Source organism: Chinchilla lanigera, unplaced genomic scaffold (genome assembly GCF_000276665.1).
Source record: "Chinchilla lanigera isolate Chin_1 unplaced genomic scaffold, ChiLan1.0 scaffold00044, whole genome shotgun sequence".
NCBI classification, from domain to species: Eukaryota; Metazoa; Chordata; class Mammalia; order Rodentia; family Chinchillidae; genus Chinchilla; species Chinchilla lanigera.
Window position 1 is genome coordinate 10980644 of NW_004955445.1, and position 16578 is coordinate 10997221.

Consider the following 16578-nt stretch of genomic DNA (forward strand, 5'->3'; position numbering starts at 1 on the left):
CAAGGCATGAACAAAGGGAGACAGCAAGAGAGGGAACAGGAAGAGAGTTCTGTGCTAGTCCCTCTCCTCATGAGACCCTCCTGCCCAATTTTTGTTTACATTTTAAAGCAAAACTGCGATCCTGCAGTGTTCCTGTTTACTCCTGCTCTTTTTTATTTTACCTAGTATATGTTTTCCTCTTCCTATTTGTAATTTCGGGGAGTACCTGGCATTCACTGGCCACCATACTCATTTCTGATTACGTACCTAACTTCAGGTAGGTGATCCTCCCAATTTTCATTGCATTTTAGGTCACAAGGAGTTTTAATGTAAAATAATGCAAAATGTAAAATGCAAGGAGTTTTAATGTAAACCTCTCATAAATATCAGCACTCTTGAAAAACTATTGATCACCTCCCTATTTATCTTTGCTATTATTCCAGATCAGTTTTGCCTACCTGAATACTGCCAAAAGGGACCATCAGAACGGGGACTTTGGCAGGATCTGTGCAGCCCTGGTACTGCCATATAACATTCTGCAACTTGCTTTCCACAGTACTGCATCTGGATTGATGGCCTCAGTGCTCTTCTTGGGAAGGACATGTCCAGTGAGCTGACCAAGAGTGACCTGGACACACTGCTGAGCATGGAGATGAAGCTGCGGCTCCTTGACCTGGAAAACATCCAGATCCCTGAAGCGCCACCACCAGTGCCCAAGGAGCCCAGCAGTTATGACTTCGTGTACCACTATGGCTGAGCCTGGGGCCGGAGACCACAGTACCCAGGAAGGAATGGGGGCCCAGGAGTGACACTCACAGTCTGGTGCCTTGTCATTTGCTTGTATGGAATCTGTAGTGATCGTGGTGGCCAGTGAATGCCAGCCACTGTTCAAACCCACTTTGGACCACCAACATTCCTCTTGGTCCTTGTCCACTAGGAGTCATGAAGCCAGAGTACTCTGCCATCGCTGTTACCATGAAGCCTAGGACTGGGCCATGAGAAATGAATAGCAGGCGCCCTTGCCTTCCAGCCCCCATCCTGCAGTTTGAACTGGGTTTAACAGCAGTCATCTTCCTTTTCTTCCTGAGCCTGCTCTCTGATTGGCTGGACCCCATGTAAGCCAGAACTAGCCCAGGAAAGGCTGCCTGCAGAGGTCCAGCGTGCTGGGTGTGTTGAGAACCTTGGAGTGACTGCCTTAGAGTAGCTCAGACCTGTGACTCAGATCTGAGTACAGGCGTTGGGCCTTTGCTTTTGTCTTCTTCATGAGAGCTCGCTCTAGCCTCATCTGGTGCCAAGATGTTGCTGCTTCTGAGGTTTGGCTTTAACATCTCTGGTCTAGAGCTATCAGCTCTTTTCTTGCTTATGCAGGTGTCAGGGCAGATGAAAATTCTCCTTACAATCTCTCCATCTCATGCTGGCCATGCAGAGACCTACAGGCTAAATCCTGTCCTCCTAATCTCCAGGAATGCTGCAGGGAAAGCCCAGCTGAGACCAGGGCTAGACTGTGGTGAGGTCACTAGATTCCAGTCCCATGCCCACATTTATAGCTTTCCCTTTGTAGGGAAGAAGTCTCCCACTAACCTGAATTGCAGCTCCCTCCAGGTGGCTTTCCTTTGGCCTTCCAGGCTCCAGGAAGTCTACCTTCCCTCCCTCTCCTTCCTAGTGCTGTGGTTTCTACCACTGGCTGTGATTTCAGGGAGCTGGCTGAGGCCACACCTGTGCCGTGGGGCTTCCCTGGTGCTGCAGCACTTGAACCACACTCACAGCCTGTCTCTCCTTGGACATATATTAACACAATGGCATTCAGTATTTGTAGCCTGGCATGGTAGGTACTACCCAGTGAAGAGTGTACTATATATTTTCTTTACTATAGGCCATACTTATACAGACATGTATATATATTTATATAACATTTACCTATCCTAGGATGCAATGGGGGGGGCACAATCATGAGCCAAGAGTGTAACCAGAAAGCGGCAGGAGCGTCCTGTCAGTAACCATGTTTTCAATAAATACTCTTTCCTGTACAAACCGGTTCTATTAACAGCTGTTTACGTTTGCTCCCTGCCCAAGGGTGGAGAGTCACCCTGGCATTTCATTGTACCTGGGAGTACTCCAGCTAGACCCCTTAGCCACTTTCCAAAAGCACCTTCCTACTCATTTCATTGTACCTGGGAGACTCCAGCTAGACCCCTTAGCCACTTTCCAAAAGCACCTTCCTACTCATTTCATTGTACCTGGGAGACTCCAGCTAGACCCCTTAGCCACTTTCCAAAAGCACCTTCCTACTCATTTCATTGTACCTGGGAGACTCCAGCTAGACCCCTTAGCCACTTTCCAAAAGCACCTTCCTCCGCCTTATCCACACACTCAGGACACACGCCTGCTGGTTAAGGACACTTGCAGATTGTTGCTTTGGGACAAAGCTTTCCTGCTCAGCAGGGAACAGGCACAGCAGAGAAAGGCACACTGTACCACCTCATGAGCATGCCCTCCCTCTTCTCCCTGCCAAAGATACAGCTGGGGAACAGCTCGAGTACTTACGCCTTACAGAGAAGACATGTTCCTCAGCCAGTGCTGTGCTTAGTGCCCAGCCTTCCAGCTGGTGCTTTAGGCCATTGCTCCAATCCATGGCCTTGGTAGCTTGGAAACTTGAATGAGGGAAACAGTGCTCCTCCTGCTTCAGAGAGAAGTGGGTGAGGACAAGCTCTTTCAAAAGGCATAGAAAGTACATGCAATACAGGCCTTGACTACTGAATAAAGCCAAGACCTTGGGTAGTGATGGGGACCATTGTAGGTGCTTGGTAAGCACTGAATGAACTAATGCCTGCATAACGCCAGCTGGCAGAGTCAACAGCAGCAATTTGCACAGAGCACTGCTTGCATTTGGACCTTCTGTTTAGAGGGGCCAGGGACCCAGCTGAGTCATTTGCAAGGATCCATGTTTGCAGCCAATCCCTTAGTGCAGAATCCAGGAAGCAGTTAGAAGGCAAAAAGCACAAAACTGGACCTCTCAGTGTGTAGCCCTAACCTGCCCGCTTTAAAAATGGCTCTCCCTGTCCAAAAACACTGCCCTTTTTAATCGGTCCTACAAGATGAATCAAATGCTCTAGGCTGGCATTTTGAGGCCACTGCAACCTGCCCTTTGGTTACTTTGATACGATATTTGTTACCCTTGTTTATGAACAACCTAGATTCCTAATTGGGCAGGAGACTTCCCTCCTTTTAGGATTATTTTAAATTAATTTTATTATTACTATTTTTTAGAGTTTTTTTGGGTTTTGGTGGGTTTGGGTTTTTTTTGTTTTTGTTTTTGTTTTTGTCTTTTGGAGACAGGGTCAGTTCAGACTGACCTTGAGCTCACTTTGTAACCCAGGCTAGTTTTGAACTCACAAGGATCCTCCTGCCTCAGCCTTCCTAGTGCTGGGATTACAGGCGTGTGCCACCACGCCTGGCCTATTACTATTTTTTAGACACGGTTTTGCTATGTTGTTTGGGGGCTGGACTTGAACTCATCGTGTAGCTCACATTGGCCTCAAACTCAGTGCTCCTCCTGCGTCAGCCTCCCAAGTGCTGAGATTTACAAGCTTGCGCCACCACATCCAACCCTACTCAACTACCTGAAATTAAGTAATTCTTACAAAGCTTCAAGCATCCAGAAAATATTTCTCAAATGTTTATTAATTGAGTATTCTTGGTCAAAATTTAATGCCCCTGACATTATTCCTCACTGGCTGGGGCTCCAAGAAGAAAAAATCAGTAGGAAATTTATTTTCGTGGTTCCTTCCACGACTGTCCAGCATTAGACTGAACCTAAACAATTTAACAAGAGTAAATAGGTGACTTTTTTGACGCACATTTGTTTGCAGGGCACTAGTAGGTAGCAAGAGTCCAAGGTAAGTCCCCAATCCTGGGCACTTTTCAAACCGGAATTAAGAGACTTCGCAGAAGACTGAGCCGGGTTGGGGATGCACCTGAAGTAGAAGTACCCAGCCCCGCCCCTCCTCGCAGTGGCTTCCGGCGGAAGCCGCCCCCTTCCCGCGGCGCGGGGGCGGAGCCTGGCCTCTTACTTCCGGCGGGAGGATCCCGGGGAGCGCCTCGGGCGGAGGTGAGCGTGAGTGCAGCGGGCACTCTGGCGGCCGGGGAGGGTCGCGGCTGGAGCCGGGACAGGCTTTGCGCGGCGGCGGGGGTGCGCTCCAGGCCTCAGCCTCCGGGTGTGTGTGTGGGATGGGGTCCCCAGGCGCCCTCCCGCTGGCCGCTTCCCCTGCGAGGGCCCAGGCGGGAGTCGCGCGCGCCCGCGGCGGGGAGGCTGCGTCCTGCGGCGGGGTGGGGCAGGCGGGCGGGGACACGTGAGCAAACACGGAAACGTCAGACGGTGGGAAGTGCCACGAGGACTGGGAGGCGACGCCCGGCAGGGGTTCTGCCGCCGAGCAGAGGCACGCGGAGGAGGTTGAGAGCAGAAGGAGGAGCAGGTGCCTAGGCGGACGCGGACTCGGTGTGTTCGCAAAGGGCGGAGGCCACGTAGTGGGTGCGAGGTGCAGGAGCAGGAGGATGAGGTGGCACAGGGGCCTGAACCGAGGAGCGGTGTCGGCCCTTGACGGCCTCGGACTGCGATGTGTGTTTAAGGTATCTCTGGCTACTTCGTGGACTCCAGAGTGTGAGAGCAAAAGAGGAAACAGGAACCCAGCTGTGGGAAGTAGGTGAAAGGTACGGGACTGTTTGTGGGAGCAGCGGCAGTTGAGGTGGAACTGACAGGGCAGCATTTGAGGAATGAGAGAAGTGGGAGGGGTGCTCAGAGCTGACTTCCTCATTGACCTATGCGTTTGGTTAAGTAGTCACGTGGCACTTTCTAAATTACTGTACGTTGGAACAGGTTGGCGGCACGGGGAATAAAGTATCTTCTTAGGCTATCTTAAGTTTTAGGGATCTGGAGGGGAGCCACCACCAGAGCAGTTAGGTATAGTAGCCTGTGCTCACAGGAAAGGTTAGGGCTAAAGAATGCAGAAATTGGGTCGTTGGAGGAGGAGGAGATTACATAGGGGAGGGTAAGAAAGAAGGTGGAAAAGAGAAGCCAGGGCCCAACCCTCAGGTTCCCAGTTCTTACGAGTTGAAGAGATGGTGCCAGCCACAAAGACCAAGGAGTGCAGAAAGGCGAAAGAACAGCCAGGAGCGTGGTGCTGGTGGCTCCCAAGAAGTTTCTCCAGGAGAAGGAAGTGGTTAGTTGTGTAGAAGTGAAACAGAGATTTGACCCTGAAGGGGCAATAGGGAGGAGGGATAGTGCCTTAGGGGCAATAAGAGCAGGTGGAAGGGAGGCAGGTAAGGGTGCAGGGCTGGTTGTACAGGGGCCTTTGGGGAAGTTTGGCTGTAAGAACTAGAGGGAAGTGAGCCCCAACCCTGAGCCAGCATCAAGTGCTATACCTGACATCATTGACTTTCCTCCCCAAGAGACAGATGTTTTGTCTCCCATTACAGTGACTGAGTCCAGAAGTCAGGTAAAGTCAGGCCGTAGTGAGTAGAAGCAGCAGGATTTACTTCCAGGTCTCTTAACTTCAAAGCCCAGTTTTGAGAAGAGATGGGGAAATTGAGAGGTGCTACAGCGATACACTAGTCCTACTCTGTTGTGACTACTGTTCCTAGCAAAGCTGCTCTCTGGGAAGCTGAGGTAAAATACGGGATTCCTTTCCTGGGCAAGTGAGACTGGAAAAAGAACATTTAGCCCTTTAAGCCCTGGTGTAAGGGTGAGGCCTTTATCAATTGCATGTCTGTATCCCAGTGCTAGGTATATAGGGTTACTTAAGGAATGCACCTGAGTAAGTGGCCTGTGAGTTCCAAGTGCCCTCAAGCTGAGGTCTGGTGTTGGGGTGTTCTGAATGCTAACAAGAAAACGAGTCTTGTTAACTTTGAAAAAGTGCCCCTGTTGGGTGTGGAATTCTTGTAGTTGGGGGTCTTACCCAAGCTCTTTGAAGAGAAGGCAGGAATTGAACATGAAGGAATTGCAGAGTTGGAGTGGGAACTACAGCAGAAGCAGAAGATGCAAGAAGTTGATTGACCGAAGCGGGGACAGACTGTGGCTTAGAAGCCACTGGAAGGACGCAGGGAACAAGCGCCAGGAAGAAAGTCCTCTTAGTGCCAGCAGGGAGCATTTTTGATCCCCAGAGGCATATCCACCTGTCAACAGTACTTGACAATGTCTGGGCATAATTTTGGCCATTAAAACTTAGAATTGGGTATAAGGATGCTCTTGGTATTAATGTGTAGAGACAGACACTAGTGGTACTGCTAAACATTCTGCAGTGGATAGGACAGGCCTTATCCCACAAAGAGTTTCTGGCCCCAAATATCTGAAGGGCCAAGGTTGGAAACGCTAGGATAGCTAGGGTGAAGTTCAGTGGTAGAACACAGGCTTAGCATGTATGATGCCCTGGGTTGGATCCCCAACACCAAAACCCAATCAAGACAGAAGATAAGAGAACCTTGGGATGGAGCAAAGGATGTGGGCCTTAAGGTCTTGTTTGAGGCCCGCATGCTCCACCCTAGCTGTACAAGCAGCAGTCTGGCCGGAGTGGCAGGAGGAGTGGAGAGATGTTTTGAATATGAGCTGCCGAAATCTAGACATCCAGGTGAAGAAGCCTGGTAGGCAGTTGGCTATGCCTCTGGAGCTCATGGGGAATCTGAGCCAGGGCACATGCAGGGGATACATCGCTCGAAGAATTTCCAGGAATGAGACTACATGAAGACAGTAAGGTTCGGTGACACTCAACCCACTGAATCTAACACACCCTTCTTATTCATTTCATAACAGCCCCCTGTGTGATCCTAAAGTGAAATCTGTGATTAGTAAAAACTGCCTACACGTAATTTTTAAAAAATCAGTGTTGCCCTAAGTATAAGACATAGGAAAGTAATTTACAGTAGAAGAAAATGTGTTCCATCTCTAAGTTTCTGGGCACAATACTAGAGCCAGAATGAAGCAGCCAATGTTACCCCTCCCTGTAGAACATCTGGGCATGTGGTACCACAATTGCAGGCTCATAGCACCATGGTGTGTTGGCAGCCCAGAAACCAGGGGCGCCATTGCTATGGTGAATACAGCTTTTCCAGAATGTGAACTCTTGGTGCCATTTTGACAAAAAAAGTAGTCTCCCCTCAGTGTACATGGTAATTTTTTTTCTTGGAAATTTCAGTGCATAGTAGAAAAACCACTCCATTTACATATACAGCTGAGTTGGGTTCTAGGTTAGGGTAATCACAAGCAAACCATATGTGACTATCAGAGTCTTGTAGAATGCAGAACAGTTGCTTACACTATGCTAAGAATGTGCCCCAAATCACCATAACAGGTTTCCAAAGCTCCTCTGAAAAGGAGCCCTTTGGGCAATCCTAGTGCCAGCTCCCAGTTTGCCTTGGGGAGGAGAAGTGACTGTACAGGTTTCCAAGTGCAAAGCAGGATATAATCAGTCCCTTCAGAAAGGGGCAGGGGAGAGAGGTGTGAGCAGATGGTTCTAGGAGGGCTTCCAGAGGGAGATAGCACTTCACTAGGTGGGAAGGTCTCAAGACCATGTAGGAAGAATGGCACGCAGGTAAAGAGGCAGGTGTGGTAACTCAGGGACCAGGCTCCCCACACACAGATAGGTTGGCATTCTGCTCCAAGTCTGGCATGCCCTGGGTGTTCATCACGGTTGTTGGATTGGTAGAATAGAAAGATCCTAAGCAGGCACCACCTCCATGGGAGGAGTTGTTAGAGGTTAGGGCCAAATAGGTATGGGTTTGTTGGTCTACTTTTAACTACAAAGACCAGATCAGTTGCCTGAAAGTCCCGTGCACTCTGAGTCATCAGAACTGAGAGAGAACTTACAGAGTGCCTGGTGTACAAAAGGCCCATACGGACAGGCTGTCCCTATCCTCATGTTACAGTCTTTCAGGGGACACAGATATTGCTCAAATCACACCCCAAACAAATTCTATGAAGGAAAAATAGAGGAGCCTTGAAGGCCACCCTTGTTCAGTGGGGGCTGGAGGGTCTCCAAGGAAGAGGCCTTTGAATCAGAGATACATAGCATGACCTGGGAAGGACTGAAGGATGAGGGGGGCATCTACTCCTCCAGTAGCCAGGAGACTCCCCATCAGGGGAACGAAAGGCAACCGCAGGACCCGCCCGAGGGAGCATGAGGCTGAGGCTGGTGAGATGGGCAGGGCCTTGGGAACCCCAGGAAGAACACTGACCTTTTTCATAAGAGCACTAGAAGCCGCTGAACGGTTTTAATCAGTGGTCCGACGTGATCTGATTTATATGTGAAAAGGTCACTTTGGTGGCAACCTGTGGAGAACAACTTGAGGTGACAAGAGAGTGGTGAGGCTGTGTGAATGTCTGTGCTGGTGTGGGGCCAGGCCTGTCTGCCTGAGCCACTATAACCACTTTCTGGTCTTTCCAGCAGCAGACCCAGGACCCAGAGCTCTACATCCAGCTCACCATGGAACTGGTCAGCTTAGGCCACCAGCCGCTTAGGTGAGGACCTGCTGGGGTGCTTTTGATCGTTCTGAATCATGGAGGCAAAGAGAGCTCTTCCAGCCAGGAGACCTGCTTGTTGAAAGTCGTGGTCCAGTTCATCCTTCTTTCAGTGAGCTGTCGTCAAGAGGGTACCTGTCTCTGCTGACCGGGAGCTGGGGTGCTGCAGCCTCCACGGATGGGGCGCTGGGTGCTCGACCTGGCCTTTGTGTGGAAGGCAGTGTTCACCCTGGGGCTGGTTCTTCTCTACTACTGCTTCTCCATTGGCATCACCTTCTACAACAAATGGCTGACAAAGGTAACTAGAGGCTTTGCCAGTGCAGGGCTTGGACTGACAGTGGTCGTGGTTGGTTCAGTCATGTTGGGGACGCAGTAGCTCTTGACACAGGCAAGGCTGAGCAGGCAGCTGGAGATGCGTTGAAGTGGTGGATACAGCCCAGGGCTGCAAGGGAACCCCTGGGCTGCCACTTTTCTATATGACCTCTAAAACGAGGACTAAAAGTCTCGGTCTAAGGGATTGTCATGCAGCTGAGACTCCTCGCACAGCCGGCCACAGGCTCGGCACCCTGGCACCAGGTGGAGGGAGGAAGCAAGGCGGGGAGGGCCAGGCTCTCTGCATCAAGCTGAGCCTCTGCTTTGGGCTCCTACAGAGCTTCCACTTCCCCCTCTTCATGACGATGCTGCACCTGGCTGTGATCTTCCTCTTCTCCGCCCTGTCCAGGGCACTGGTTCAGTGCTCCAGCCACAGGGCCCGCGTGGTGCTGAGCTGGACCGACTACCTCAGAAGAGTGGCCCCCACAGGTATGTGTCCTAACAAGACGAGGACTGGACAACCAGGCCAAGACCCAGAGACAACCAGGCCAAGACCCTTGCACCCTGCCCCCCACACACTGCCTTCTTGGAGTGTGGCCAAGGTTCCCGCCCTGGTGGTGCTGTGACAGGGCCACAAGGTACGCCCTAGAGCAGAGGAAGGGAGGTAGCCAAGCTTGACAGGCAGTGGTGGGAAGATTGCCTGGATCACATGCTGCGTCGGTGAGACCGGGAGGGTGGCTGGTCCTGGGAGGGGGCAAGTGAGGTCCATGAGTGTTGTCAGCGGTGGAGGACTTGGTGAGAGGGCATGGGAGAAGTGAGAAACCAGAAGCCCAGCTGGGACTCAGTCCTAAAGGGCCAGGTGCCCTGCTGAGTTTGTGTTGCATTCTGTTAGAGAAGGGTTTTCACTGGGAACATGACAGGATCGGGTCAGTACCACTGTGGGTGTTGACTTTCACATCAGTTAACAAATGGGACTAACATAAGCTCCACCAATCAGAATGGGCTCCAGCCCAGATGCTGCCCCACCCTCACTTTTGCCACGTGTTAGCCATTTAGTGGCTGGGTGGAAAGGAAGGCCTGAGTTTCCCGGAGGCCTCCAGGAAAGGACCCCAGGAATATACTGGCCACACTGGCTGGGTGTTCCTAGATGCCCCTTGTCTCCACAGCACTGGCAACAGCACTTGACGTGGGCTTGTCCAACTGGAGCTTCCTCTACATCACTGTCTCGCTGTGAGTACCGGCTACTCCCTGCAGCTTCCCTTCAGGCTCAAGCTCTCTCTGTCTGTCCAGCTGGCTGTCTACACACCCGGCCGATGGGCCAGCCACTCCATCACCCTCTGGGACCAGCTCTTGTTCTCTCAGCTCCTCGCTGGCACCCAGCAGCTCTCCAGGAAGTCTCCAGCCTCTTCCGTAAGCCAAGCGCAGAGGGGATGCTGTGCCTGCCTGCCAGGCAGCTGGGGAAAGCCAGGGGCTCCAGTGGCAGTCACAGCAGGGGGGAGCAGGCTGTGGAGCAGAAAGGAGAGGAGGGGCTGGTGTGTAGTGTGTAACCACCTCAGAGCTCAGGGTGAGCACAGGGCTGCACAGTAGTTCTTCTCTGATGTGTTGCTTCAGAGACACAGTCTCTGCTTTCCTCTGTCCCCTGTTGGCTCATCCTTCTTACCTGGTCATGGCCAAGGTCTAGATAAGGAAAGGACTCAGCAAATTCACTTGCAGTTCTCCGTGGTGGTAATGAGAGGCCTCTTAGAGATTCCTTCTGGTGAAAGGTCACCCAGCAGCCCAGACGACAGGCCAGCTCCTTCTGGTCTTTTGTACCCAGGTTGTCCTCCTACCCTGGACAGTGCCGGTTGCCCTCTGGGAACTCATGGGTCTCCCCTTCCCTTTCCCAGCCCACTGATCTGTGCTCTGGGCTCTTTTCTGGGTGGTGGGTCTGCGCCTCAGGCTCTAGCAGTGTTTGTGGGTAATTTCTGCTTTTTAGGTACACGATGACGAAATCTTCAGCCATTCTCTTCATCTTGATCTTCTCTCTGATCTTCAAGCTGGAGGAGCTGGTGAGGCCTCTGCACCTGTTGTCAGTCCTTGTAATAGAGGAGACAGACCCAGGCCTGGTGGCAGTAACTTCTTCCTCTAAGAAGGGACCTAGGCACAGGGGTAGTGATGCAGAACACGTAGAAAAGTGCAACAGGGCACTGACGGAAGGGGAAAGCACGAGGGTGCTGCAGGGCCAGGTCCCAGGGAATCCCCATTGTAGAAGCAGGTGGCCCTTTGTTGCCAGGCCCAGAGGGGAAGGGGAGACTTTAGTATTTTGGAACAGGTAGGGGTGTTTGAATGTCAGCCCTGTGTGTATCAGCAGGCTGGGAGGGCAGGAGAGTGGAAGAGCAGCCAGGATGATGAGGTTTTGCCAGCGGAGCGCCCTGAGCTAGCCACACCCGCTCCCCACCCTCCTAGCGTGCAGCACTGGTCCTGGTGGTCCTGCTCATTGCTGGAGGCCTGTTCATGTTCACCTACAAGTCTACTCAGTTCAACGTGGAGGGCTTTGCCTTGGTGCTGGGGGCCTCGTTCATCGGTGGCATTCGCTGGACCCTCACCCAGATGCTTCTGCAGAAGGATGAGCTGGGTGAGTGCACGTGAGCAGGATGGGTACAGGAAGGCTGGAGGCCGTGCAGGCTTAGGCCAGACCTGACAACCCCTTGTGTCCCCATCCTGCAGGCCTCCAGAACCCCATCGACACTATGTTCCACCTGCAGCCACTCATGTTTCTAGGGCTCTTCCCTCTCTTTGCCGTATTTGAAGGTACGTTGGGTCATTCACCCCTGGGGCACCTCAGCACAGCAAATCCCAGATCCCTGCTCAGCCCAGCACAGTGCTGGCCACAGGTGACTGAGATCCAAGACACAGTCCTTCCTCTAGCAGCTGCAGTTTGGGTCTGGACAGACATGTGAACAAAATGGCTAGAGTCCAGTGTGTTAAATGCTGCAAAGCAAGTATATAACGCAGTACAGGGACAACAGTGACTGTACAGAGCCCTACTGGGGCACATAGACATGCTCACTCACCTTCGCATAGCCAAATGTGGAGTACTGTTACTGTCTCCATTTTGCAGGTGAAAGAAACTGAGGCACAAACCCACTTTGAATCCAGCCTCCTGGCTCCCAAGTGGTTAGGTCCCCTCTTAACACTGTGCATGCTACACCTACGACAGGGCTCCCAGATGGTGCTTTTGGAGGATGAATGGAATGTGGGTGGGGGTTGGGGCAGGAAGTTCAGCTGGGATCAGATTTGTAGTGGTGCGTGTGTTCGGGGAGTCCAGGCACGGTCAGCTAAGTGTGGCCTTGAGGGGTGGGGGCCTGGGCTTGGGGAACAGGAGCGTGGGGATTCTAGCTGTTGTTCCTCTGCCCTTTGAGCGTCCAGAGAAGAGAGGCAGGGAGAGTTGTACAGGGTGGGCGGTACAGCACCACCTTCCTTCCTCTTGTGTTTTGGGATTAGTCTTTGTCCTTTATCTATTTATCCTCCCTCCCAGAGTCCCGACTATCCTCAGGGTCATTACAGAAAATTCTGTCCCACATCCATTTAAATCTCAAGCAGTGAAGCGTCTCCAGCCTCCCTGAGAAAATTATTCTCCAGCCCCGTTGTCCAGGAAACTTCTGTTCAGAGCCTCATGTTTTTCCTTTTTAAAAATCTCTCCCCATTCCTTCATTATGCCCTCTTGTACCAAATGCCACACTTGTCCCCCTCCCTCCCTGGGCATCTGCACCATCTCTGCAAACCCTCATCCGAAAGCCCCTGGTAGTCACCACTTAGCAAAGCTGCATGGATTTAGCTCCTTTAATCTTTTCTGGTAAATTAATCCCCCAAGCGCCTTCATTACTTATGTTGCTCTTCCCCGAATTCCCTTCAATTTGCCGACGCTTTTGCAGTACTGCTGAGCCCAGCACCAAACAAAACGTCCTACATTGGAGGCTACTGGTAATTTTTTTTTCCCCTGCTTCCCTCCAAAGTCAGCTCCCAGCTCCCACAGGTGTCTCTGTGGTGCCCAGGGTGGGGCCAATCTCAGTCCCTGCTGATAAGGCACTGGGGGCTTTCCTGCTGCTGGGAGGCCCAGGAAATCATCCTCTCAGACTGTCCCTGGTCCTGGTGTACTGTGTGCATGTGTGTACATTCTGGAGCAAGGGGTCAAGGTTGTGCGTGCGTGTGTGTGCATGTGTGTGCGTGTTACTGAGCGAATCGTGTTGCTTACTGAACAAACACCTGGCTTGTCCCAGTCCTATTGTTTTATCAGAAAGGAAACTGGTCCAGGAAGGGGACGTGTTGCCCCAAGTCCCTTGGAAGTAGCAAGACTTAGGTCTGGGCTACAGATAGTGCTCAATCCCAGAGTGCTTCCGTAGCTTGCATGAGGCGGTGGGTTCCATCCCCAGCCCCAGAAAAGCAAACATTCTGAAGGAGCCATACCCTGCCTCGGATTTTCTGCATGGTGCCAGCCCCTGTGCTGCAGCCATAGGTTCAGATCACTTTCCCTAAGGGTCACTGACTTGTGTTGCCCCAGGGCTCCCTAGCAGCCATCCCTGTTTCCCCAGCAGTGTTCCCAGGTCTCAGGCCATCTGTGTGTGATTATTTGGTACCTTTCTTTCCTTTGCTCTGGCTGTAGACAGCAGGTGCTCAGTGAATGTTCACTGCAGTGATTAAAAAAAACTCATCAGGTTGATGGGCAGGGTTGACTGAGGTGCTCCAGGGCCCGGCTTCCCAATCTCTCTCCCCATTGCTTTCAGGTCTCCATTTGTCCACGTCTGAGAAAATCTTCCGTTTCCAGGACACAGGGCTGCTCCTGCGGGTACTTGGGAGCCTCTTCCTTGGTGGGATTCTTGCCTTTGGTTTGGGCTTCTCCGAGTTCCTCCTGGTCTCCAGGACCTCCAGCCTCACGCTCTCCATTGCTGGCATTTTCAAGGTACAGACTCAGAGGTGACCCCAGTCCTTTCTTAGAAGGAGCCCATCAGGTTTCTCACCAGCAGCTCCTGTCCCAGCTCCTGCACTCCCAGGCCCTTTGGAAAAGAGACAGAAGTGCCTGGGTAGGTGACCGCACTGTGCCTGTGTTTGCACCATCCCTATACCGCTGTGGGGGAATGTGATCTCCCCACTGCAGGTGGGAAATGGACCTGCCCAGCACACCAGCTAGCGATTCAAAGCCAGCTCTGACTCCACTAGTCCTCAGTTGCGTTTACATTTGACCTTGAAAGCCAGCTCTCGTCCCATGGCAGTGGCCTGGAGCTGTAGGCTGAGAAGTCCCCATCAAGGCTCATCAGTTAAGCTCATCAGTTATGACTGACTGACAGTGTCTGCCGTGGACACAGAAAGGATAGTTACGTCCTGTTTGAGTGCCCTGGGTTGCCCGTCTTGCGTCTCCTGCCACCTTGAAGCACACTCCCCTGTCCTCTGTCCTTCTCCCCTCTCTCCTCACCCCCAGCCCCATTTCTCCAGTGCTCCCTGCTCAGGGCCATGGAGAGGGTTTTCTCTCGGACCAGCACGCCCATGCTGGAGCAGCGTTGCCTAAAACCAGAAATGCAGGTCTGTCCACAAGGCTTCTGGCTGCCAGCCAGAGCCTGAGACAGGAGCTGTGGTTCTCAGAATGAATTGTCTGACCCACACTCTCTGCAGTCTCAGTGGGTGGAGAGTCCCAGGACACTGTATGTCCTCATAGCACAGTGTGGTGCAGCATCTGCCCATGGAACAGAGATGGCCCTCTGCACTGCTGTCTGCAAGGGTAGCCCTCCCTCACTCCTGTGGAGATGCAGGGTCTGCACCCCTGTGCCCAGCATGGGCCTGCTTTGCTGCTTCCTGGCAGAAGTCCAGAAAGAGAGTACCACTTGGTTGTATCTCAGTAACAAAGGTTGCCAGGCCAACCCTGTCCTCTGACTTCTTTGCTCCATAGGCCATCCTGTCCTGCCTGGGCAGGAGTTGAGGCATTTCTGGACCTAGCCTCTGAGTGTCCTCAGGGCCCCCAGCCTCTGCTCTCCTTGTGAAGGAGCCAGTTCCTGCTGAACAGCCCCCTTCCTGCTTCTCTGCCTCCAGGAGGTCTGCACTTTGTTGCTGGCGGCTCACCTGCTGGGCGATCAGATCAGCCTGGTGAACTGGCTGGGCTTTGCCCTCTGCCTCTCGGGAATATCCCTACATGTGGCCCTCAAAGCCCTGCACTCCAGAGGTAACTAAGGCTCATTCTGATGTCATTCTCCCTGTGACTGTAGTGCCTTGGATTTCCCCTCTGCCCATCTCCAGCCATCCCCAGGAGAGCCACCTGCCTCCCCAGCGTGGCGGTCTGGTGGCTGTCTCCACAGGCCAGCAGCCTCTCACTGGCTGCAGTGTTAGCTCAGAAGTATGTGTGGTGGGACTGCCACCACCACTCCGGGAGAATGTGGGGTCATTTCCACAGGGGCAGGGCCCTGGGTGACTTGGCACAAACGCTAGTCGGGTACATCCAGAAAACTGTCCCTGGCTCCATGCTGTTATCTCTACCCCAAGGTAACAGTGGCCCTAAACCTCTGAAGAGCCTGGGCTCCAGCCCTGACCTGGAGCTGCTGCTCCGGACCAGCCAGCAGGAGGATGAGGACAATGAGGAGGGGTACTTTGTGACCCAGGGGCAGCAGTGACCAGCCTGGAAGGAACTTGGAAACGGGCCACCCAGTGTCCGGCACCACTCTGAATGCTGGGCAACAGCTCTGGGGACTGGGTACTTCTTCACAACAGCTGGGAGCTGCTGGGCAGGACCCAGTGATGGGGCTAGGTCAGGACTTGGGGCTCCCGCCTTCCCTTCAGAGCATGGGTCATGGGGTGTGTGCCTGGAGCTGGACCATGTCGTGCCAGAACCGCAGTGGAGAGGGGACCAGACCGTTTCTTCTCCACTGTTGGCCAGGCTCTGAGAACCAGGACCAATTTCAGAGGCATAGGGACTTCCCAAGGGGGCTGGGAGTGGACTGCAGGGCAGTTGGGAGGGGACATGGAGAGGCTGGAGCCTCAGCACCTGGGCAGTACCTTTCTCCGAGAGCAGGTTTATTTATAGTTTGGAAATAAATGGTTTATGGTCCACTGGCCGCTCGCATTGCCTGGCAGTGTGGGGACAGGAAGAACCATGGCCTCTCCCCTTCCTCCCTGCCTGGGGCCTCCCTCAGTGGCTGGTGAAGCCCAGCCTGCTGCGTCGTTCATCTTCCTGCTTGAGCCCCAGTGCCCACTCCCTGGGGCACCACCACACCTGCAGGCAGAAAATAAATGAGTATGTACTGAATGTGGTGTGCTGGAGACTTACACGTTCTCACAGCCTAGGTGTGAATCCTGGCTGGCACTGACTGACTGACCCTAACCTCTATGCTAGGTTTTTCATCTGTGAAGCGGGGCTCATACCTGTCTCAGAGGCTCTCTAAAGATCATTGCCAGTGTTGATAACAGATTAAGTTGTTATATTTATTTTTAAAATCATTTCAATACCAAGAAACGAAAACTTAGATAAAAGCTTAATGAATGGCCAGGCAGGGGTTCATAGCCAGCTCTGTACCTCCCCGTATGTTCGTGTGTCGCTTCCTGGGACCTGAGCCTTCCATTCACCCACCTTGGGCAAGTTTGGCGCCATCTCCAGTGTGCGGTAACGTGAGGAGGGTAGGGGACAAGCCCAGGGCCCTGCGGCAGGAGCTGCCCACCCCTGGGCCAGCGCCACCCCCAGAATGCTTCTGGCTCTCACAGCAGGTGGCGCTATTGCCCCACACTGGCTCCTCACCTAGCCGCACTGTGGCCACTGTCCAAGC

General features: G+C 52.8%; 2 protein-coding genes across 10 annotated transcripts in view; both read left to right on the forward strand.

Annotated features, from left to right (window-relative positions):
* Elmo2 (engulfment and cell motility 2) overlaps positions 1–2010 on the forward strand; it is a 38816-nt gene extending 36806 nt beyond the window's left edge. For both annotated transcript variants that reach the window (XM_005392377.1, XM_005392380.2), the window contains one exon: positions 536–2010. In XM_005392377.1, the coding sequence (XP_005392434.1) occupies positions 536–736 (201 nt within the window). In that variant the 3' untranslated portion in view covers positions 737–2010. The remainder of the gene's footprint in view (positions 1–535) is intronic.
* A 2021-nt stretch (positions 2011–4031) lies between these two features.
* Positions 4032–16064, forward strand: Slc35c2 (solute carrier family 35 (GDP-fucose transporter), member C2). 8 transcript variants are annotated; one of them, XM_013518300.1, is made up of 11 exons: positions 4032–4087; positions 8412–8485; positions 8583–8783; positions 9136–9286; positions 9964–10027; positions 10773–10845; positions 11243–11411; positions 11504–11587; positions 13561–13736; positions 14858–14987; positions 15305–16064. In XM_013518300.1, the coding sequence occupies exons 3-11, from the start codon at positions 8664–8666 to the stop codon at positions 15430–15432; spliced, it is 1095 nt and encodes a 364-aa protein (XP_013373754.1). In that variant the 5' UTR covers positions 4032–4087; positions 8412–8485; positions 8583–8663; the 3' UTR covers positions 15433–16064. The 8 variants fall into 8 exon arrangements, with proteins under 8 accessions (XP_013373754.1, XP_005392438.1, XP_013373755.1 ...); XM_005392381.2 differs by having other exon boundaries at positions 8599–8783; XM_013518301.1 differs by having other exon boundaries at positions 8415–8485.
* Positions 16065–16578: the final 514 nt, after the last annotated feature.